This window comes from Anomaloglossus baeobatrachus, chromosome 5 (assembly GCF_048569485.1).
Source record: "Anomaloglossus baeobatrachus isolate aAnoBae1 chromosome 5, aAnoBae1.hap1, whole genome shotgun sequence".
Lineage (NCBI taxonomy): Eukaryota > Metazoa > Chordata > Amphibia > Anura > Aromobatidae > Anomaloglossus > Anomaloglossus baeobatrachus.
Window position 1 is genome coordinate 127,432,723 of NC_134357.1, and position 23,688 is coordinate 127,456,410.

At 41.8% G+C, this 23,688-nt stretch overlaps 1 protein-coding gene across 24 annotated transcripts in view; it reads right to left on the reverse strand.

The window, feature by feature from the left end:
* Positions 1 to 8,141: 8,141 nt before the first annotated feature.
* CAMK2G (calcium/calmodulin dependent protein kinase II gamma) overlaps positions 8,142 to 23,688 on the reverse strand; it is a 333,717-nt gene continuing 318,170 nt past the window's right edge. For 12 of the 24 annotated variants that reach the window (XM_075348858.1, XM_075348853.1, XM_075348857.1 and 9 more), the window contains 5 exons: positions 18,260 to 18,385; positions 17,099 to 17,174; positions 15,725 to 15,819; positions 13,078 to 13,323; positions 8,142 to 10,721 (listed from right to left, as the gene is read on the reverse strand). In XM_075348858.1, coding sequence (XP_075204973.1) covers positions 13,091 to 13,323; positions 15,725 to 15,819; positions 17,099 to 17,174; positions 18,260 to 18,385 — 530 coding nt within the window. In that variant the 3' untranslated portion in view covers positions 8,142 to 10,721; positions 13,078 to 13,090. The remainder of the gene's footprint in view (positions 10,722 to 13,077; positions 13,324 to 15,724; positions 15,820 to 17,098; positions 17,175 to 18,259; positions 18,386 to 23,688) is intronic. The other 12 variants (XM_075348871.1, XM_075348864.1, XM_075348870.1 and 9 more) reach the window with 1 other exon arrangement.

Sequence of the window (23,688 nt, forward strand, 5' to 3'; positions counted from 1 at the left end):
CACTAAATGTGAAGAAAAGCAATATACAGTGCCTACAAGTAGTATTCTATGGGGAGATAAGGTATGCACACCAGTGACTATGGAAGGGGAATACATGTAATAGCAGAAACTGCTGTGTGAATACTGACATGAAAAATTCAATAGCTATATGGAAGAATGAAATGTGAAAAATGGAACCTGCATTACTGCCATGAATATATGAATAAAGAGAAATTTAGCTACTGAATTGATCAATGCAATAGAGCCCCAACACTACGCCAAAGTATTTCTCTACGTTGGGGTCCCTAGCTTGTGTGTGTCCTCTCATGCAGTTAAAAAACTTACCGTGTATGGGAAGCTGAGACCCAGGCTATATATACGATGTGGATTGGCAATAGGTGTGTATGGGGAGGGTTCACAAACGAAAAACTACTAACATTAAGGAATAACGTTTGGAACTCCATTCTATGTCTGAAGTAGTATTCAACCCCCTGCAGATTTAGCAGGTTTACACATTCGGAATTAACTTGGCATTGTGACATGTGGACTGTAGATCAGCCTGGAAGTGTGAAATGCACTGCAGCAAAAAAGAACGTTATTTCTTCTTTTTTTTTTTTTTAAATTGTGAAAAGTTTATTCAGAGGGTCATTTATTATTCAACCCCTCAAACCACCAGAATTCTGTTTGGTTCCCCTAAAGTATTAAGAAGTATTTCAGGCACAAAGAACAATGAGCTTCACATGTTTGGATTAATTATCTCTTTTTCCAGCCTTTTCTGACTAATTAAGACCCTCCCCAGACTTGTGAACAGCACTCATACTTGGTCAACATGGGAAAGACAAAGGAGCATTCCAAGGCCATCAGAGACAAGATCGTGGAGGGTCACAAGGCTGGCAAGGGGTACTAAACCCTTTCCAAGGAGTTGGGCCTACCTGTCTCCACTGTTGGGAGCATCATCCGGAAGTGGAAGGCTTATAGAACTACTGTTAGCCTTCCACGGCCTGGACAGCCTTTGAAAGTTTCCACCCGTGCCGAGGCCAGGCTTGTCCGAAGAGTCAAGGCTAACCCAAGGACAACAAGGAAGGAGCTCCGGGAAGATCTCATGGCAGTGGGGACATTGGTTTCAGTCAATACCATAAGTAACGTACTCCACCGCAATGGTCTCCGTTCCAGACGAGCCCGTAAGGTACCTTTACTTTCAAAGCGTCATGTCAAGGCTCGTCTACAGTTTGCTCATGATCACTTGGAGGACTCTGAGACAGACTGGTTCAAGGTTCTCTGGTCTGATGAGACCAAGATCGAGATCTTTGGTGCCAACCATACACGTGACGTTTGGAGACTGGATGGCACTGCATACGACCCCAAGAATACCATCCCTACAGTCAAGCATGGTGGTGGCAGCATCATGCTGTGGGGCTGTTTCTCAGCCAAGGGGCCTGGCCATCTGGTCCGCATCCATGGGAAGATGGATAGCACGGCCAACCTGGAGATTTTGGCCAAGAACCTCCGCTCCTCCATCAAGGATCTTAAGATGGGTCGTCATTTCATCTTCCAACAAGACAACGACCCAAAGCACACAGCCAAGAAAACCAAGGCCTGGTTCAAGAGGGAAAAAAGCAAGGTGTTGCAGTGGCCTAGTCAGTCTCCTGACCTTAACCCAATTGAAAACTTGTGGAAGGAGCAAGATTAAAGTCCACATGAGACACCCAAAGAACCTAGATAACATGGAGAAGATCTGCATGGAGGAGTGGGCCAAGATAACTCCAGAGACCTGTGCCGGCCTGATCAGGTCTTATAAAAGACGATTATTAGCTGTAATTGCAAACAAGGGTTATTCCACAAAATATTAAACCTAGGTGTTGAATAATAATTGACCCACACTTTTATGTTGAAAATTTATTAAAATTTAACTGAGCAACATAACTTGTTGGTTTGTAAGATTTATGCATTTGTTAATAAATCCTGCTCTTGTTTGAAGTTTGCAGGCTTTAACTTATTTGCATCTTATCAAACCTGCTAAATCTGCAGGGGGTTGAATACTACTTGTAGGCACTGTAAGCTCAAACATCCACCGTGAGTCAGGGGATGTCTAAATTGGGCTGAAGTAACAGCAAAGGTGAGTCACTGGGGAGTACTTGATAAACCAGGAGGTGTACAACCTGAAACCAATGCACGAGATGAGGTATAGACTTTGTGCGGCTTATTTGACCTTACCCTTGCATATAACATGTTCGATTGATTGACCCTGTGCCTCCTACTGGTGACTATCCTGTCTATACCTCATCTCGTGCATTGGTTTCAGGTTGTATATGTCGCAGGCGAAGGGGACGCGCTCGCCACGCTCAGTTCCGGGGCTTCTTCTGCTGATGCTGCTCGGTGGCTCGAGCGGTGGACCGGACCCGGGGACTCGAGCAGTACTCCTCACCCGTGAGTGAAAAGGGGGTGGTATGTTTAGGGAGATTGTTCGTGACGCCACCCACGGGTCGTGGTGATAATGGCACCACCGCTGCTGGTAACGGGGATCCCGGGAGAGATGGTAGAGTGCAGCTGAGATGTTGTCCCCTCCGTGGGCAGGGGTTGGTGATCCCGGGGCCCAATGGTGTAACGGGGAGGCTAGATGGCTGGGGTGCAGGGACTGCGCGGCGCGGTGCCGGATGGCACTGGTGTACTTACTCAATCACTGACAGAGTCGTAGGTAAACCAAAACGGCTGGATGGACGGGTCCCGCAGCCGGCTGCAGTGTTGTTGTTGTGCTCTCCCCGGACGGCTGATGGTGGATATCTTTCCCTGCACCTTTGAGAAAGTTCTTGACTCCTGTGTGGTTGCCCACGGTAGTCCGCTCTCCGGCGTATAGGTGCCGTAGGAGCCCGTTTTGCCCGCAGGCGCTGGCCCTTGGATCTCTAGCCTGTGGCGGTGGCTGTATATCCTCTCTGGGTGGACGGTTGCCTTCAATCGGGACTTAGCAGTTGGGAAACCCCTGGGGTTCCTGTCACATTCGGATTTGACTATTGACGGTGGCTCCAAGCCTGGTGGGGGTCCGATGGCCCTGCCTGTGTGCTTAGCTTCACTCTGTTCCCCGGTCCGGTACCGGCGGGCCGACGCCCGACCCTGGTCCTTACGGCTCTGCGGCGTTCCACCAACTACTGCAGACTGCCAACACCGTCTGCTAACCTTGCTGTCAGTGTCTGGGCTCCAACCCAGACACCTCAAGTGTTCACTCCTCTCACCTCCAAGACTGAACTGACACCTGACACTTTTCCCGCCTCCAGACCTGTGAACTCCTCGGTGGGTGGGGCCAACCACCTGGCTCCGCCCCACCTGGTGTGGACATCAGACTCTGGAGGGAGGCAACAAGGGTTTTTGGTTTGGCTGGTGTAACTGCCTAGCGTGGGGGTGTGTGTGTTGGTATGTATGGGACTACCTGGCTAGTCCAGGGCGACACATATACCTCCTGGTTTATCAAGTGCTCCCCAGTGACTCACCTTTGCTATTACTTCAGCCCAATTTAGACATCCCCTGACTCACGGTGGATGTTTGAGCTAATATTGCTTTTCTTCACATTCAGTGCACCTGGGTATACACCTACTCTGCCCTCCAGCAGGGAATGCATATACCTTCTTACTATCTACATTGCAGTGCACGCTCTAAATTTTGTTCTGCTTGTCTATTATCACATATATGTCTATGCATTTTTGTATCTATCATTAGGGTGTGTATTTTTACCTGCCTATTGGTCATCTATCCTACAAGTCATATTTATTTGTGTGTGATATACATCTGATAGCATCAGCTACTGTCATCCTCCTAGTGCCTTTGCATACTTCTTTTTACACCATTAGGGGGCGTCTTTGACACTTGATATTGCACAAATTATTATATTATATCATACATCATATATACTCTCCGTGTGTGATTTCTCTCTGGGTCTTTCTTTTGCCATACCATTGCATTACATTTGTATTGTACTATCCGGCTCATTGCGGCTCTTGCTTGGGTCTGGTCTCCGCCCAGTGGGTGTGTTGTGCTTTTTGTCTTCATGTGTGTTTTAAATGTTTTTAACATATCCTTTTTTGTGCATTAATAAAGGTGTTTCTCTTTTTTATATTTCTCATCCATTGGTGTGCCCCTGATTCTTTGTGCAGATTCTTCCACTCTTGTTTTTGTACATCCCCCTTTTCTATTCGGCTACATTATAAGTGGTGCGCTCCGTTGACAGCAGGATTTAACATGTCTTAGTGGTGGGCTTGCCCTTTCCCGCTCCCACTGGCGGCCCCGTGTTGTGATTGAGGGGTGCAGATAGTTATGACAGCCAAGGGTCAGATGAACCGTGTCCGTCATGATGAACTTACTGTGAATGCTGCGAGTCGGCGTTCACGGGAGATGATAGCCGATGATGATTTCTGCTGTACGGAACAGTGCTGATAAAAATATTTACTATTGATTTTTCTGGGTAAAATAAAGAGGGCTCATTATTGCTCAACAGTTTTGGCAAGCAAAGGGGACATGGTGCTGGATCCTCCAGGCAACGGCCACCAGAAATCAGAATGTCACTGATGTCATATGGAAAGTCTAGCCTAGATAGGATTATCATTTTATTTAGTCAGTAAAAAAAACCCTCGTTAATATATGTATAGATCATGTATTTCCTGGTCAGTGTCCATAAAATGCTTCAGTGGTTGATACCAAATAATAGCTAACTTTAAAGATAGTAATAAATAGAAAGCTCTTGAGAATACTTAGATCTCTTCATCAGGCTCCATATAACACAAAATCTGAAGAGTCACGTATTTATTCACCACAGGACATAGAATAGAGCAGTAATAAGACAAGTGACATAAAGCAGAATGGAAAGAGGAGATAACTGTTGTGGCAGTAAACAGAGTAGTTATCCACTGAATGTCTGGTGCAGGGTTGTGATGCCCCAAATGGTCTGTGGGCACATTAATGTAATAAGACGTAAATCTATGTGGGACATTCATTCCTGCTCTGAGTGTGTCAAAAGTTATCTCAAGTTTTTGACACACTCAAGAGCATGAATGAATGTGTCACATCGATTTACGTCTTTTTATATCAATTAAGGAATGTGTTCCTCAAACCATTTGGGGACATCACAACCCTTTTTTTTTTTTTTTTAACTCAAAAAAAAATATGTTCCGTGTTTCACCACTGTTTTTTTTTTTATTTCAGAGTTTGGTCAGTGTCAGTTTTTACCTGCAGAGTTCGTTCAGTTTCATCAGTTTTTCTCAGATGGAAAACAAAATCTGATTGAGGTTTCTCAAGCTTCTCCTATCAAACAGTCTGTGAAAAACAGACAGCACACGAATGCTGTCCAATTTTTTCATGGACCTATAGACTTGTATTGTCTAGTTTCATCCGACTCTTGGATCAATATTGGATACAGACTAGTCTAAGTGATTCTGTGTGGACCACATGGTCTGAGGAGAAAAATAATAACTGGAGTACACCATGGATTAACATAGGTACAAGTGTGATCTGTGAAAAGTTCACTGGAGCTGAAACGTCGCCTGGTTTAATAAAAAGCATGTGTTGCCTCACTCTCCATATTTACTGCTCTACTCTTTATCTATAGGACTGCTGAAGAGTGAAAGAAAAAGTGTGTGGTAGGGTCACTGAAGAGGGTGGCCCACCATTACATATCCACAGAATACTATAAGTGATAAGGTGTTATAGCATGGGGCCTGACCAATCCATTTGAATGAAGCAATGGTCACGTATCATAGCTCTTCAAAACAATACCTTTTGTAATAAACTTATTAGATGTATACAAACATTAGATGTATACAAACAGATTAGGTGTATAGCTTCTACGAGCTCTTCTCTGCAGGGATCACATACTACTGGATTGTTCTGCAGATTAATCTTCCCCCTCTAAGGCTAGTTTCACACTTGCGTTGAACGGCATCCGTTGCATTGCGTTGTGTGATGGATGCAACGGATATGTTGCATCTAGTGGCACAATGGATGCAACGGATCGTACAAAACAACGGAATCTGTTTTTTTTTCTCATTACAATTTTACCGGCAGCAGACTATTGTGAACGATCAGCTGATCGCTCACAGCAGCCGGTCGCCGGGTGATCAACTGATCGCTCACAGCAGCCGGCCGCCGGCTGATTGCTCACAGCAGCCAGTCGCCGGGTGATCAACTGATCGCTCACAGCAGCCGGCCGCCGGCTGATCAGCTGATCGCTCACAGCAGCCGGTCACCGGGTGATCAGCTGATCGCTCACAGCAGCCGGTTGCCGGGTGATCAGCTGATCGTTCGGCCTCCGAGAATGTGTGCAGGGGGCGGAGTGCCGGGTGGGTAGAGCCGAACGGGGCCATGGCGCTGAGGACGTCAGTGCCGCGAAGACTGGATGGTTGGGGACAGGTGTGTGTGTGTGTGTGTACACATGCGGAGTGCGGGAGGGGGCAAAGCCGAGCGGGGAAGTGTCGGGCTCCCTGTACACGTAGCCAGGATAAATATCGGGTAACTAAGCAAAGCGCATTGCTTAGTAACCCGATGTGTACCCTGGTTACGTGTGCAGGGAGCCAGCGAGAGCATGCGCAGCGAAATCCTACGGATTGCGCTGTTCAAAAAACGTTACATGCTACGTTCCCTCGCCCGGCGGAAGCAATGCAGCGTCGGCTAGCGGAGGCATCGCAGGTCCATCACTCGCAATCCGTCGTCCATACAAGTCTATGGGAAGCAGCGAAATCCGGATTCCGCTGTTTTCCAAAGCGGCGGATTGCAACTGAAGGAAAACAACGCAAGTGTGAAACTAGCCTAATACTTCCATTTCCAGCACAGAAATCAAACCAAATGAAAAGAAGTTGTCACTGGGCTCCTGATGGTGTGTGTGGATGATAAAGAGTGACAACTTGCCTGAACATGTGTCCTGAAGATACAATTAGTCTGCGTAATGCAAAGTCAAATTAGGTAAAAAACGGCACTACTCACATGCGATATTCGGTGCGGCATAGAGTGGACTTTCCAGAAACACGCTGATAGGATTCCGGTGGTGCTCTGCTTTCAAATAATGTATTCCAAAGAAGTGAAAAAAACGGCACATCACCTTCCTTAAAACATTTATCTTCTTAATACAAAGTCCTTAAAACACGAACATGCAAGGAGAAGTGTTATCGGTTTGAACACAAAACAGCTGTATTCCACATGCTCCTTGCTTCTCCCTGCATGCTCCTGTTTTAAGGACTTTGAATAAAGAAAAGAAGAGGGGAGCCAGCACTGCTCATGAATGGCATGCAACAATGAAAAAATAAAAAGTGTAAAATTCACAAATTCATTCCTACTGTAACAATTCAATGAGATTTTTTGCAAATTATTGGGGGGGCTCAAATCATTGATCAATCATTTGCAAAAAATCTCATTGAATTTTACAGTAGGAACGAATTTGTGAATATTACACTTTTTATTTCTCCATTGTTGCAAGCCATTCACAAGCAGTGCTGGCTCCCCTTCTTTTTCGTTTGAATAAAGAAGATACATTTTTTAACCAAGGTGATGTGCCACTTTTTTGGAATACAATTAGCCTGCCTCATGCAAGCTGAGCTGACAGTTTTATTTAGCAGTAGCAACAGGGGCTGACATTTGCTAGTGAAGTCCTTAGAACTGCATTTCAAAAGCAAAGGGTTTAAGTAATCCAATTACTAAGGTTGATAGCTGAAATTTGCATAACAAAAACAGTGGCAGGGCCGTACTGGCCATCTGGCAACTGCCAGGTGTGCTGGTACCTATTCTGGGCTGCTCTGACACTTGGTATCTCCCAATATCTTCAGCAGTGCAGGTTGGAGAAGGACGTTGGTGTGCTAAGTGCTGGCTCACAGGCTACTGCAATGCATGATGAAACTTGTAGTAATAGAGCACAGTAAAGCTGGGGAGAGGAAGGGATGGATGTAAACATCAGAGATGGAGCTGGCAAACACCAAGTGATGCTATCTGCATGATAAAAGGTTTAGATTACTATAATAGGAGTATGGATGCATTTAGTGGCACATAATAGCATGACTGATGGATAAAAAGTGAAATGAGAGTAGTGGATAACTTCTTTAAGTTAACACAAATCAGAAAGTGTCTCCTTCGTGAGTACAAGCACTGCTTCATTTGAGAGAACATGCTTTAAGAGAATACAACAACAAAAAGAATGGTTTAAATGTTATTTTATTAAATACCTTCTGTCCAAGGTTTCAATGTAACAAAGCTATGAAGATCTACCAACATTCAGAACAAACAAACACAGGGTAATTGTTTTATTTTTCTATTATCATGCAAAGATTCTGCATCAAATGCCTTTCAAAGTCCTGTTTAAAACGTGATATTTATAATATATATTATATATATGCTTACATTAGCCCCATAAGATAACAGTTACAATGCTAGAAGTGTATTGGTTTGTCAGATAGTGACCATACCAAGCTAAGGTTTCATTAACTTAGAAAGATATTTATTTTTTTCCCAAAGACAGTGAAAAAAAAAAATGAAAAAAAAAAGAAAAAATTAAAGGTTTTTATTTTAAAAAGATGCATTAAATACAGAGCGATTCTCATATTATTAATTAGGTAAACAGACAGTGAAAGAGCAGACCTAAAGTAGACATGCATAAATTCTCTTAATTTAACTGCATATATTTTTATTTTCTGTTTGGTTTTTCCCTTTTGTATTAACTGTTAAAAAGCTGAAAGCTTTTCTTCCTAATGTGTTAACATTAGAGTAGTTGAAAAAGAAAACCATTTTCCCCAAAACCAGGAAAAAAAGCCCATCCCAACCCATCCCCTCCCTTCCCGTGTGCTCTTATATTTTCACACAAGCATTACAAACGGTATACGCCATACCCTCTTCATCATCATCCATAATAATATTAATATCCGCTTTAATGACAATCACCTAATAGATTGATACACCTCGCACTAGTCATCTCAGGAATTCTGGAGAACATGCTTAGTCCATGTGCAAATTTCCACAAATACAGTTTCTTTATCAAGTCCAACATACTGTACAATTTAATGTATTACGAGTAGGTTGACATACCGTGACAGGCACCTATCCAAACAAAGAGTTCAGATTATGCAAAAATGCCCGGTTATCAACAACTTCCTTCCCACCACTAAATTTCTGCCGTATTAATTCTTTATAATTAAGGCGACCAATCCTAATAAAAACCGTATTTTTATTTATTTATTAACATTTTATCAATATATTTTAATCTGTTTTACTAGATGGATTGTCACAATTAATTATATTTATTTCAGAAAAAAAATGATTTGTGCATTATTATATATTTATCAACTCCTGATATGCAATAAAATCTAGATGACATATCGATTTGTTAACGCTACCGGTAAAGATGAACAAAACAATCAATTCTCTATAGAGAGGATAGTCCAAGTAGAGGGTTTGCTAAGAGCACACCCTTGGATTTAGAGGATGTTCTTGTAGAATGAGAAGAAAGCACTTTAGAACATGGTTTATGAGGAAAAGCAGGGTTTTTTGTGGTTGTTCTTTTACAAACAGATGAAAATCCTAAAGGTTTTCTTAAAAAATGAAACTTTAAAACAGACACTGTTCACCCGCTTGCAAGAAGATGAGGGACCACCAGACCACACAGTTTAGAAGGTGCAGGCAAGCAGAAAAAGACATGCATACATCTCTACGCATCCAAGTTCAGTGTATTGGATCACTCATGACAGATCACTCATGACGTACAAGCAGATCATCTCACAATCTGCTGTTATAGTACACAAAGCTTTATCACTGTGAAAATATATCATCACCCCCTTTACATATATACCATCAGAGGAGTGGTCAACATCATAAACCTCTCCCGAAACATGGCAGTTTTTATTTCTATGTCCTCCAAAAAAAATGTCAGACAAAAGTAATTATATTAACATAGCAATTATGAAATGTTCCTTCTGCAGGATGTACATTATATCACTTTTTCTAAATACTTTGCTACTTCTGTAAAATAACTCCCTAACTATTCCCTTGTTAACATAGACCCCTCTCTGTTCTTAGGAGTCTGTGGGCAGGTAATGACTTCTCCAGCTTAGTGCTACATAGGAGATAAAAGAACAGGTCAGCCAACGGTACGTGGAAGGTTCCAAGAGCTAAAAATATAGAAAGAAAAAAAAATAATAACAAAAATTAACACCTCCTCTCGTGGCTCTATAGTATGAATCATTGCAGGTCAACACACAACAGATGAAGACCACACCAGTCTTCATAGAATGAAAGACCCCAAACTCTACCCTGACATGATACAATTCAGCAGCTCCTCCAATGATCAGGTCTAGTTTAGTATCTCTTACGTGTTGCAATTTGACTTCCTTTCCTAATTTCCTCATATGACACTGCCTGAGGTGGCTGTTCATCTCATTTTCTTGCCGTCTAAAAGCAGCCACATACTCCTCAGCCTGGTTTTTAACAAACAATATATATATACGATTTTTATGTTAGTTTTTGCTCATTTTGAAACTTTAAAAACACCTCCGTACAGCAGGAACAGACACGATGGATCCATGAAATACAACAATTAGCCAGCAGCTGCTTCAGCCTCAGAATGCATGCAGGGTTTTCGTGCATTTTTGGCTACTGCCGGCATCAATATTTTTATTTTTTTGAATTTTTTACTTTTTATCTTTTTTAAAACCGAACGAACAGGACTGTTGCCGTCGTTTGGACGATCCTCACTCGCTCGCTAGAAAGAGGTTCTTCCAGTGGAGAGGCTGATGAAATAAGAAATAAATATGTTAGCGAAGATGATGGTGTAAAATCAGGTATTTCTAGTAGTTTAGAAATTAATTTTAATTTTTTTTTTTTTTTTAGACTTTTGTATACACATTTTTGCTCCAGGCAAATCATTTTTTTTTCCTTCTAAAATTCCAGTCTTTTCAGGTCAGAGAGAGCCTAGCTATAGATTCCTCATTTGACAGTAAAGAATTACCGTATTTTTCGCTTTATAAGACGCACCGGATTATAAGACGCACCCCAAATTTAGACAAAAAAAGGTACAAAAATAAAAAATGGGGTCCATCTTATACTCCGGTGTTGTCTTACCGGAGGGGGGCAGCAGTGGTGGTGAAGCGGGGTCACAGGAGGCAGAGGTTGTGCTGGCAGATGCGGCGGGTCAGTGGCGGCAGGTGCGGCTGCATCCGTGGTGGCAGGCGCTGCGGGTCAGTAGTGACGGCAGCAGCGGGTGAGTGGTGCAACAGGCCAGTGCGGTGAGTGTCCCAGTGACTGCGGTCCCAGTTGAAATGATGGCGCCTGGAGCTGCGCATGCGCAGATGGAGCTCTCATCCAAGAGCTCCATCTGCGCATGCGCCCGCTCCAGGCGCTATCATTTGAAACTGGGACCGCGGACACACTGGGTAACCTGCTGCACAGCCGCCCGCACGCGCAGAGTGGCAGCCAGCAGGCTGTCCACCCACCCGCACAGAGAGGCAGCCGGCACTGACAGGCACCCGGTTGCCGCCCTCACGCAGGTACCCGGCTGCCGCCCGCCCGCAGGCACAGGCACCCGACTGCCGCCCGCACGCAAGCACAGGTACCCGGCCGCCCGATCGCACAGACAGGTAAAGCTATAGTCGGATTTTAAGACGCACCCCTCATTTTCCTTCCAAATTTTTGGGAGGAAAAGTGAGTCTTATAATCCAAAAAATACGGTACTTTTCCTTATATTTCCTTTGCGTTTTCTCAGAGTTTAATGTTAATGACTTATACTTTAGACATGAGAGTCTGGGACAAGGGAAAAACAATAAGTTGCTTTACTAAGCGTAGACTCCCAAATAAACCAAATATTGTGTCTATATAAATGATAAAGAGGCCCATTATACACATTATATTTAAGCATTGAAGGGAACCCATCATGTCCACAAACACTATAAACTTGCAGATATAGATTTAATCTGCAGGATAATAGCATTTCAATCACGTCTGGCCGCCTTACTGACAGCATGGTTAATTTGAGAAAATGAATTTTATTTCTCACAGAAGCCACGATTTTCAGTGAAATGTGTCCGGAGTGGCTACAGCCACCACACAGTGCACAGTGAGTGGTGGCTGTAAGCACGCCTCTGTACAGCGATCTGTCAAAGTGTTGAGGTGTGCTTACAACCACTGCCCACAATGCTGTGAGCAGACTATAGCTGCTCCATGCACACATCTGACTAAAAGCCAGCAGCTCCTGGGAGAAAGAACGTTAATTTTCTCCCAGGTGCTGTGCTTTTAGCAAGGTAGCCAGATGAGATTAGAATGCAATTACCTATATCTGCAGGTTAACAGCTTTTGGGGAAATGACCGGTTCCCTTTAGATAGTTCTAGGCGCAGTTTAAGCAATCATCAAACTGTACATATCCTAGAATAACAAAGCTGTAAAGCTATATGACACTTTCTCAGCGACCTCAGTCATTTTTAAAGAAAGCCTAGAGTATAAGTACTTGTGTATATGCTGAGTTGGTCTACTGAACCCTACAATTACACATCCTAATGAAGGACTTTATTCAATAATGGGTCAGTTTCCAATGATTAGGAGAAGAAATGTACAATGCTTCATAATTCAATCATTTCCATTTTCCGGATGAATTTCACATGAGACTTAAAGGGAATCTGTCAGCAGGTTTTTTCTATGTAATCTGAAGATAGCTTGCTGCAAGGGTAAAAACATAGAATTCAGGGATGCCTGTCTTGACCAGGTCAGATCTGTTTTCCTGGAAAGTTTGTTCAAGCAGCATGACTTCTCATTGTTTGGTCTACAATGTCATGCATGGCAGTCTCGCACTCCCTCTTCTCCGATTGTACATTGACAGTAAGGTGTGGCCAGCTCTCTCAGCTACGCTACATGGCTAAATCTAAAAATTCTGATTGTGTCAGAATGGCTGCACCCAGTAATGTCAGTGATACATTGTTGGATTGAGGATCTCTTTGCCTACATTATGTTGCTCTCAGAGGAGGTAGTAAAAACCTGCTGATAGATTCCCTTTAATACTAAAATCTACAGCTTTTTCAAATCGACAGCATCTTGTCAACAATTGTTCGCATGGTCCACCTGGATGCAAGTTTTCATAAATTATTGTTAATGCCTACCTCTATTAGTTCCTCACTGGAGGGGAGCAGCTGGGGCCCCAGAGCAATGATAGTGGACATTCAGCCACTTGCCATCCCTACGGTACCAGACCCGTGTTTCTTCTGACTGTGTGGTACGAGGTCGTCCCTGGGCATCAATGTACTGTGTGAGTCGGATATAAGCGATGCAAGCAGCATCTTCCCCAATTACGTGCACATGTGGATTTAGGATGGTAGTATGGATAGGCTTTGTATTCTTTGACAACACTGAAGAAAAAATAATGAAAAACGTAATCTTAAGCATCATGACATATTTGGAGATATACCTGTGATGAACTGCTGCAGCCATTTCACTTAGGTTAGTGGACGTTAGTGGTGCACCAAGCTTCAGACATCTTTACTGACATGCCAGAACATCATTTTGGATTAATTCCCTATTTTAGCCCAACAGATTTTCATGTTAAGGAAAGATAATGCAAGGATAAATATCTCTAAGATTTTAAGAGATTTACCAATGTTTTCTCTCAAAGATACGGAGGGGAATTTTGTTTTTAACTTGCTTGCATGGCAAATAATCCATAATGCCCCATGTCGAATTTCAATGCAAAAAGTGAAATTGTGATTCATCACCTTAAAAGCTAAACATTAATCATGCTGCATGAATTCGAGCAGTTCCCTCTAAAGAAATAACTTTTATAATTAAATGCTGAGGCATTTTAGAAAATAAAAACACAGAGGTGGGGTGAGGTGACCAAGAGAACTGGTCAAGGAGGTGTCCACTTTGGTTTTCTCCACCAAACTGTGCTTCATTGACCAATCTCTACTTATACATTCATAGGGAGAGATCTGTCAATTAAACAAGAATGCATAAGAATTTTCTTATCTTAACCTGTGTAATTAGATATTGTGTAATTTGAGTCCAATAAAATATGTACAGATCACAGTCTTCCCCAGTTCCCAGCATTGCTCAGGTCCTCTTCTCACTCATGTGACTGAAATTCTAACTTTCTGGATCACACTGAGGTTTATGTGGGAACCAGAAGTTGAGTTTACATATAAAAGTCTTTTGAGTATCAGAACGAGGTTCCATAGACTTTCATTGTAAAAGCTAGGTCCTGTGACTGCATTTAGACTGGCTTATAGATGCCTCTCCACTACACAGAGAACATTAGTAAATGCCTAACTATATACTGCATATGAACCATTTGTACATCATTTTTAAAGATCTGCATTACCATTTTAAAGTATAGGTTTGATATTTGTGCTACAACAATTCAATTCTTGCTAATACTTGATACAGCAATTCTTTAACATGTCCAAATGTTTCAAAATGTTCTGGCATTATATGATGTACCCAGTTCATCAAAGCTTTCACAACAGAATTCTGGTGTAAAAGCTGTGAAAAGTCGCAAAATCTAGCTGCAATTCAGAGAAGTTTTCACACCTGTTTCTTCCAGCTCTGAAAAATAGGTGGAGCTGGGGTAAAACCGGGGCATGAGAGGGCAGGACGCCTTAGCTGGTCTAAATCATGATGAACTCTGATGCTCCGTACACCCCAAATCTCACTCCGGTACCTGACTGCAGTGAGATTTATGGCGTAGCGCATGGAGGTGCATGCCACTCATCAGACACTCCAGATTCATGAAGAGGTGGTGACCTCATGACTGACTCCAGCAAGCCCTCTCATCCCTTCATGAATCGGGCACCATGTCTTAGGCTGTATGTAATAATCTTTGTTTCCTGCTAATTATTATTAGTAGATAAATCTTAAAGGGAAAGTGCCATATAAAAAAAATAAAATATTTGAATATATGAAAAAAAAATTAAGAAGTTTGACACTTAAAACACTAGGGGGAGCAGCTGCTAAAATCCTGCTGCAGAACTAGCTCACATTACATCTGCAGGAAAAGTGGGCAGAATCTGCTCTCATGTGTTTAATGTCAGTCACACCTCCCCTCTACCTTTGGGTGTTTGCAAAAGGATAAGGGAGGATGAAGTTTAGGATGACAGTGTGGAGCTATTTTGTTACATCCCCACTCCACGCCGTATACACTTACCTCAGATCTCCACTCCCAGCAGCTCCTCCTGTCAGCTTGGTGTCTCGGCAGCTCCTTCTGTCAGCGCTCAGAGCACACAGCGGTGACAGCAGGAGCTGCTCGGAGCGGAGATCTGAGGTGAGTGCATACTGCAGGGAGTGGTGATCTGCAGCCTGAGGTTGGTATTGTACTAATGATGTCAGGCTACAGATCACTCGCTAACGCTGTGCTCAGGGGTAAAGTGGAGCATACAGTATACGCTGTGGGCCCCACAGAGATGGCGCTGCTCTCCTCCCTCTGCTTTGATAGGAAAGCCTAGGGGGTTTGTCCAGGTCACAGCAGAGAGCCAGCTATAGTGCAGGAGATAACAGTCAGCGTCCGACCCTTATCTCCTATGCACAGGGGCTGCCGTATTTGCATTAACTATCGTTACACACAGCAAATCCAGGATGGCAGCCCCCCGTGTTTGAATAAAAATAGAATTAAATAAAAACAAAATAATTTAATTTTGTATTAAAAATGATTACATGATTATTAATAAAAAATTGCACTCATGGCACATCCCGTTTAAGTGCATAAGCATACATTAGCGTATATTACTCTGCAGAGCGCATAAAACACACAATACTCACAATTGTCAAAATAAAATTTATGAAAGTCCATGCCTTCCACGAGGTTTCCAAGAGCTTCAGGTTCAAATGATGTTAAGCCTGGGTCACAGATCTTCCTATAATGGAAAAGACATTATTGAAAAAAAAAAAAATGAGGTAAATCAATGAACTGCTACGAATAAACAGATTATCTCAGCAAAATCATAGCAATGTATTGCCTGATAATATTAACAATGCATTACCTATATTTTGCAAGTAAAATAATGACACAAGAAGTCACCTTTTCATCCTGTCTCAAGTCAACAATAAAGATATCATGATGAAAAAAAACACCCAAGAGCAACAAGAGCCCAGCCACACAAGCTGAACACTGGGAGATCTAAGTGTTTTGGTGCACAAAAAGCACCAATCTTTTTAAACTTTGTTTCAAACAGAATATGGAAGTACCCACTATACAAGAATCATCCAATCGGAGCTGTATAAACCGGGTTTCATTAGCTAATTAAGAATATAGACTCCGGCCTGAAGTGCCATACTTGACATTGGACTGTGTTCTCCTGAGTGAAGTTGGCACTGCGGAAATTTCACATCTTGAGAACTTCTTAACTCAACGTTAAGTAGCAACTGTGAACTACAGGGTAAATGATGGCTTTGGGTTGATTTTAGTGGTTTGGCTTCTGCTCTTTTACACGGGCCAATTCAGGCCATTACAGAGGGTTCGGTCAGTAGTCATTTGGTGGCCTGCTTACATCGGCTGACAAGCATTCTATGTACAGAGAATGAGCGTTAACACATGCCCATAAAATATGTTATTGTTTACCCGATCATCGAACGTCTTACTCGTTTAACCTTGGTGACTGATGACTGGCATATTTTGATGAGCCAATATATTGTCTGGCTTAAATTGACATTAACTAAATAGTTCCAAAGAATGGATATTTACATTATCTAACCAGTTCCTGTTTGTGGCTACATTCTAATAAAAAGTTTGTTTTTGTTTTGTTTCAAGGCAATTTGCAAATTTTGCAATTGAAAAAAACTTGACTGTATAGTGTTCAGAAGATAATAAAACAAATTATGTAAAATTAATATTTGTTAAAAATAATTTAAATAAATAACATTTAAAATTATCTTTTGTGAAAGTTTGGTGCATTTTTGTAGGATTTATGATTGATTTGGTTGTACACATTTATTATTTTTTGAGGATTGATAATCTATTTAGGGGTTCTGAACGCCCTGATCACTTCTGAAAATGGAGTGTTGCTTTTGAGCCTGGCCGCCTGCACAAGAGTCAAGCCAAGGTATGATGGAAACTCAACATTAATGTATAATGGTTTTCTAAATTGCTGCTAGTAGCAAATAGATAAATCATAGCGCATTAAAAAATTTACTCACGTGTAAGCTTCAAAGTCTCCATTATTGATAGCTTCAATCAGTTGTTCTGTAATCTTGATTATCTCTTGCTTTCGCACTGTAAGGGAGACATAAGAAGGCTGAGTACTGGTGACCATTATGACAATTTGAAGCCACAGTTGTTGGATCTAAAAAGATTAGTAAATACTAATAACGGAAAAGGAATAGAGAGCTACTAGATCCATACAGTAAACACAGAGCGCAAGGTAAAGAGGTTAAGGGTAAAGAAGAACGAGTCCCAACTGCAAGCAACTCTAGATCTAATGCATATTTCTGACAAGTCCAGAGTCAATGTATTCTTATGTAAATCCAGAGAAAATTATTACAGATTCACATGAAGTTGTGTCGGGTGTACGCTTGGTGGACACAAGGATCAGATATGGCTGTGAGATTGTGTAACCAAAACTACCAAATAAAGACCACCTTGATCATAAATACTCCTCTGGCAAGTCTAAGTAATGTACTCAACCAAGTCTTAATATAAAAATTGATATGAATTGTGTTTTTTTTTTTATTTTAAATTGTGATAAACATCTAAAAAGAACAAAAATGGATAAAGGACCAAACTATCAAAATAAAAACTTTCAAAAAAGAGTGTTGTGAAAAGGATCAGAGGAGTTACGAGTTGTCAGAGCCACTTTTATATATTATAATGGTTAGTAAGACACCATCTGATATCACTAACAGATGAAGATCAGGTAATGTAAAGGCTACAAAGGTAGACACTAATTACAGGTATACACGGATCAGTTTAGGTAGCAGGGGAGGGCTGGCAAGGAGAAAATATTACAATCACCCGTGTCGGAGCACTGCCTGGTTACTATATATACATCCAACTGTAGAACTAACGCTTGCCTATACAAAATAATGAATCCTCACAATACTTCAGAGATGAAACGAGAGATTAGTCAAATGACCAAACTTCTAATTACAGTCACCTCTTTTATCGCATACCAAAAACTGGGCTTGTCGTGCCCATCAACCCAGTGAAAAAAGCCAGCCCTCTATTGTTAGGTAGGTTCTATTCTATTAAAGGAAGTTTTAGGTAAGTCTGGAGAAGGACAGTGATGAGTAACACATACTGGTGACAAGTGAGGATTACTACGTTCTAGGGGAACTACAGTCATCGGATGACTAACTTACATAGTGAATTGCTAAGTGAAAATGGTACAACTGGAGTGAGCAGAGGCTCAGGCTGAGCTTGCTCTACTTCCAGAGTTTGGCCTGGGCTTTCCCAGGCTAGGACTTTCTCTTCACAAGACTGTGTGGCTGTAAAGAAACATATACATTAAAGAAAAAGTGTAAGGATAAGAGGTGAAGTTAAACATTAACCTGCCATAAAATACAGCAATAAAACAAAGTAAAGATGGTAAAAACGAATGCAAATTTTTTTTTTTTATACACAAGTTAGCTTTATATAACTCTTGAGGCAACAAGTCTAAGGGCAGGATCTCACAAACATGAACAAAGAAGAAACAGAATTAATATGGCTCTGAAATCTGACAGGGTTCCAGAATAAGAATACGGCTATTTGGACAGTGAACATGATCAAAGGGCAAAGAGGATAGAACACAGCACTCCACTCAGGACTTACTGGCCGCCCCACAAACACCAAACTGTGATTGCAAGGACAAAGTCTGCATTTTGCTCTCACTTAGGCTCCATCCTTGGAGAAACAAATGGCCATCCCCAGGACAGAAAAGAGACGCTGATCGGTATGCAACAAATAACAGGAGACAATTATTTAGGGCAACCGTAGGAAACGTGTTATGCTACAAATTTTTTCATGCTTGTTCTGTCTAGAAGCTTTCTAGCAATATTTTTTTCAGGAAATCTGATATAATAAATGCACAATTGAAAACGGAGGTGAGGGTACTTTTAGGATTGCTACTTCCAGTAGGTGTCACTGGAATTCAAGTCTTCTTCCTCTGTGAAGACACAATTTGTATGTGCCTTTTCAAAACATTTTTGGCTACCTTTTTTATTTTTATATCATGACCTATACAAAATAAACAAAAAAACCCAACTAGAAATCTTGCAATTTTCACACTGGTCGCTAGGCCTCTATTAGACTCATTCTTTCAGGAGTTTTCAGCAGGCTGTTTATCAGCAGAGGCAGGGTTACAATGGCAGATAACACCTGTACACACACCTGATAGATGATCCAACAATTACAAGAGGTAATGTCTGTGCCAGTCTATTGCTGCTAATGGACATGAGGGTTTCTTGAAACAGGAAATCCACATGTAAATAGGAATAGTCCCATTGGTCAGTGTGCAAATGGCAAGATTTTTAATTTTTATTACAGATCGTGATATGAAATATAAAAACAAAAACAATAAAAAATGCATTTAAATAAAAAATCTGATTTAAATAACAGGTCATTTTCTGATGACATATTCCCTTCAAGCTGATCTCTTGTTGGGCACTTTGAAAGGTTAAATAACTCACCGTAACAGCACCCCATTTCTTTTCTTTAAAACGATTAAGTAATGGGATATATATATCTACTAAAACACTGCCCCAATGTGATCAGGGCAAAGAGAGTGACCAGAGACTATGTTCTCATCCCATGGATTGGGAACCCCACAGGAAGTGATAATTTTTACGTAACAGCTTGCTTTTGTAATGGTGCATTGCCTTGTCTTTAGACGTTAGGAAAAGTGGAGATATAAAGCAGACATGGATGTGTGGGTATCTAAAGAGTTAACCAAAGCATCCTCAAGTTCATAACTTTACCCCATAATGTGTTCATGAGAAAATCAGGCCGGACACTGTAGAAGCCATTCGGCAGGCTAAACACAATAGTTGAAATGGCCTTGTGGGTGAGAAAAATGGCAACACGCCAATCCAATTTTCTTTCTGTAAACTTAGCGTCACACATAACGAGATCGCTAGCGAGATCGTAGCTGAGTCACGGTTTCTGTGACGCAGTAGCGATCCCGTTAGCAATCTCGTTATGTGTGACATCTACCAGCGATCAGGCCCCTGCTGTGAGATCTCTAGTCGTTGCAGAATGGTCCAGGCCATTTTCTTCAAAGGCAATGTCCTGCTGGACAGGACGCATCGCTGTGTTTGACAATGTGTGACAGTGTCAGTGACTGCTGAGATCGTTATACAGGTTGCTACTGCGACCTGTATTGTTCCTGCACCGCTGGTAAGATCTGACTGTGTGACATCTCACCAGCGACCTCCCAGCGACTTACCTGCGATCATTATCAGGTCGCATCGTTTTCAGGATCGCTGGTAAGTCGTTGTGTGTGACTGGGCCTTTAGGCACCTAATAAATGCAGCCTAAGGTTAAGCGTACATTTCTTTTTACCAACAAAAGAGTGCTCCTGTGTATGGGAGAGTCGGCTGTCAGCCACAGCATTGTTCAGCCAACATCTAATGTGTATCGCCAGTTTTAGGGTCCTTACACAGCATTACCATGTTAATAAACCCTATTTACATAAAGTAGATCAGATCTGCTAAGTGTTAATCTCTAAATAACATAACACTGCAAAATAATAAAGGTATACACTATTTTCTCCTTTTTACACATGTTAAATGTTGCTGGTCACATCATTCATCGAATATATTTTCCTGGCTCTTCTTCCACATTGCAGCTCCTCTAAGCCTGTATACCGTCAACACTTTACCCAGATTTATTTAGAATAAATATTTTATCGCTTCGTCTACTTTTCCTTCAAATGCAGCTTTGCCGATCACAACCTCTGTAAAGCACGCCATGGGATCAGTTTTCTGACCCAGATCAGGTTTGTTCTTCCTGACCTAAAGGCCACATTATGTTCATGATAAATTTAGTGTTGTGGACCGCATCAGGCCAGAATACCAGTATTTGTAAGGTGCAACAAGGTAAGAAATGCCTGTTGTTCCATTGGACACAGACAGAAATCAATGGCTGATTCTTAACGCAGTCATTTGTTGGTGACGAGTCCTACTGAATATGCGGCTTCACTGTTGGCCAATGCTATTTTCCCGTTAAGCATTATAAATAAGTAAGCATTGTCTTGTAGCTTAAAAGATTGATGTCTCCTCTCCCAGTGCTTTGCTCGATCTTCATAAAGAACATGTTGTCTCAGCATTTCACTGCATCATTTATGAGATGCAACACATCCTGCTACTATGATCTAGGCTAGCTCTACCCAGGTAGAAAGATCTGAATAACACAAGCAAAGTGGACATTTAGGTGGAACTAAATGATAATATAAAAGAAGCGATCCGACTCGCAACCTTAATGACAGCTCGGTATGTTTAAGTCTGACCGTCACTGATGAAATTCCTTTAATATGTGAATTCTATATTTCCAGGTCACATTTCTCCCACGTTCATGGTTATTACAAAACCAGTGCAGTGTTCCTCATGCATAAAGAAAAATTATAACAAGAAGAGCAGCAGCATAATATTCCACATTTTTATTTCTAGATTCCAAATTTTTGTAGAATACGTCAGAAAATTAAAGTAGTTTCTCTAACACTGTTGGAACAGTTTTGATATACAAGACCCATTTACAAGTTAGAATTCCAGCAATTTGTTTAGTTGTAGTTTAAGGGATTATCTGGGACTTTAAGGCCATGTGGGCACTAGAAATTGACTTTTTCTCAAGGAAAATCTGGACCCTCTTAAAGAATCCCGCACCTGCGGTAAAAAAACGCACCAAAACCGCATGCGGTTTTGCTGCAGTTTGGTGTGGATTTGCCACGGTTTTTCCCCAGTTTGGTCCCTGCAGATTTTTATTATCTATGGCAAAAATGACAGATACCTGCGGGAAAGAAGTGACATGCACATTAATTCTGCAGCGGAAATTCCGTCGGTAAATCTACAGGTTTAAAAAAATTGCAGTGTGCGCAGTATTTTTTTTTATACCCATAGCTTTTCCTGGGGATTAACTGCAGAAATTTTAGACACATTTTCTGCAGCAAATCCGCAGTGTGCGCACATAGCCTGACAGTGATTAAGTATTCTCAGGATATATGTCATCAATGTCTTAGGCCCGTTTCAAGAAACAAATGGGGACGGCACCACCTTAAATAAATAGATTATGGAAGTGTGCTCCAACCCATAATTAGAACATAGAACACAACACAAGGGTCAGTGAAAAACAGTGACGTTTTTCACTGGCGTGTAAAACACGCACATGTCCCTGCGTGTGCCGTGAATCACGGCACACGTGGGTTGTCCAAGTGCAATCCGGGCTCCGTTCTCCGTGGCCCGTGATTGCACTTAGAAATCAACTCACCTGTGCCCGCTCCCGCTCTCCATGGTGCTGAATCCGCCCGCGATGCAGCATCTGGCCGGCGGTGACCCCTGCAGCAGCTGCTTCCGGATCGGCTGTGTCGTGCATCATTAAGATGCGCGACAGTAATCAGCCGCCTTAGAAGCAGCAGGGAGGACGAGCTGCAGAGAGCGCGGCTGAAGCCGGGTGAGTTAAAATGTTTATTATTTTAAATGCACGTTTTTTTCTGGCACGTGTTTCACGGACCACACCACTACGTGGTCCGTGGAACATCAGTGATGCCAGAAAAAAATGGACATGTCTCCGTGCAGCAATCACGCACACGCGGGTACGCTGCACGGAGACACGTGCAGTGAAAAATCACTGATGTGTGAGCAGACCCAATCATTATAATGGGTCTGCGTATGTCAGTGATTCTGGTACGTTTAAAAAAAAAAGCACAAACGTACCAGAATCACTGACGTGTGAAAGGGGCCTTATGGTGCGACACCCGGCAGCACTGCCGATAAGCTATTCCTGGTTCCGCCACCAACTGCAACTACCTAATAAACTATTGTTCGGATTACAAGTCTATGTTCATTGTTGCATTTTTCCCTCCATTTTTCTTGCATGAGTTTGATGCAAATTAAAACCTGTTTTTAAAGTACCAGCAAAATCTGTGAGATTTTCAGAAGTCTCATGCACACAACTGTTTTTTTTATTTTTTTTAATAGAAATGGAGAACTACTGCATTTTTGAGTGTCAATTCTTTCAGCATTTTTTCACCATTGAAAGCAATGAGAAAATGCATAAAATCTGCAAAAACATAACATCTGTAGTTTTGCTAATTTTGTGGTGAATGAAACTAACTTTATTTAAATTGTCTCTCCAGTAAAGGAGACAAACTCTAGCACAGCGCCACCTATTGGAAGTAGCGATCCTAAAAGTCACAAGTGGATTTTCGACAATCCTTTGCAATATGACTCAGGATATATAAGCCAGATCAGAATCCCAATTTGCAGACACGGTGTTTCGGGGTGCTTGCCCCTCGTCAGTGCAAAGTATGGGGGTGTCTGATCTGGCTCATGAGAAAGCTATGTGGGGACCACGGGGGAACACTATTCTCCTTAAGGAGACTTTGCAAGCCAGTCTGGCTGCCAGGTAAGGGGACTTATAGCTGCAATGCCCCTCTGGGAAATATTCAAATTGTCTCTCCAGTAAAGGAGACAAACTCTAGCACAGCGCCACCTATTGGAAGTAGCGATCCTAAAAGTCACAAGTGGATTTTCGACTTATTCGATTTATTTAAACATGTACTGTAGACAAATGACATTAAAAAAGCAGCCAGAAAATG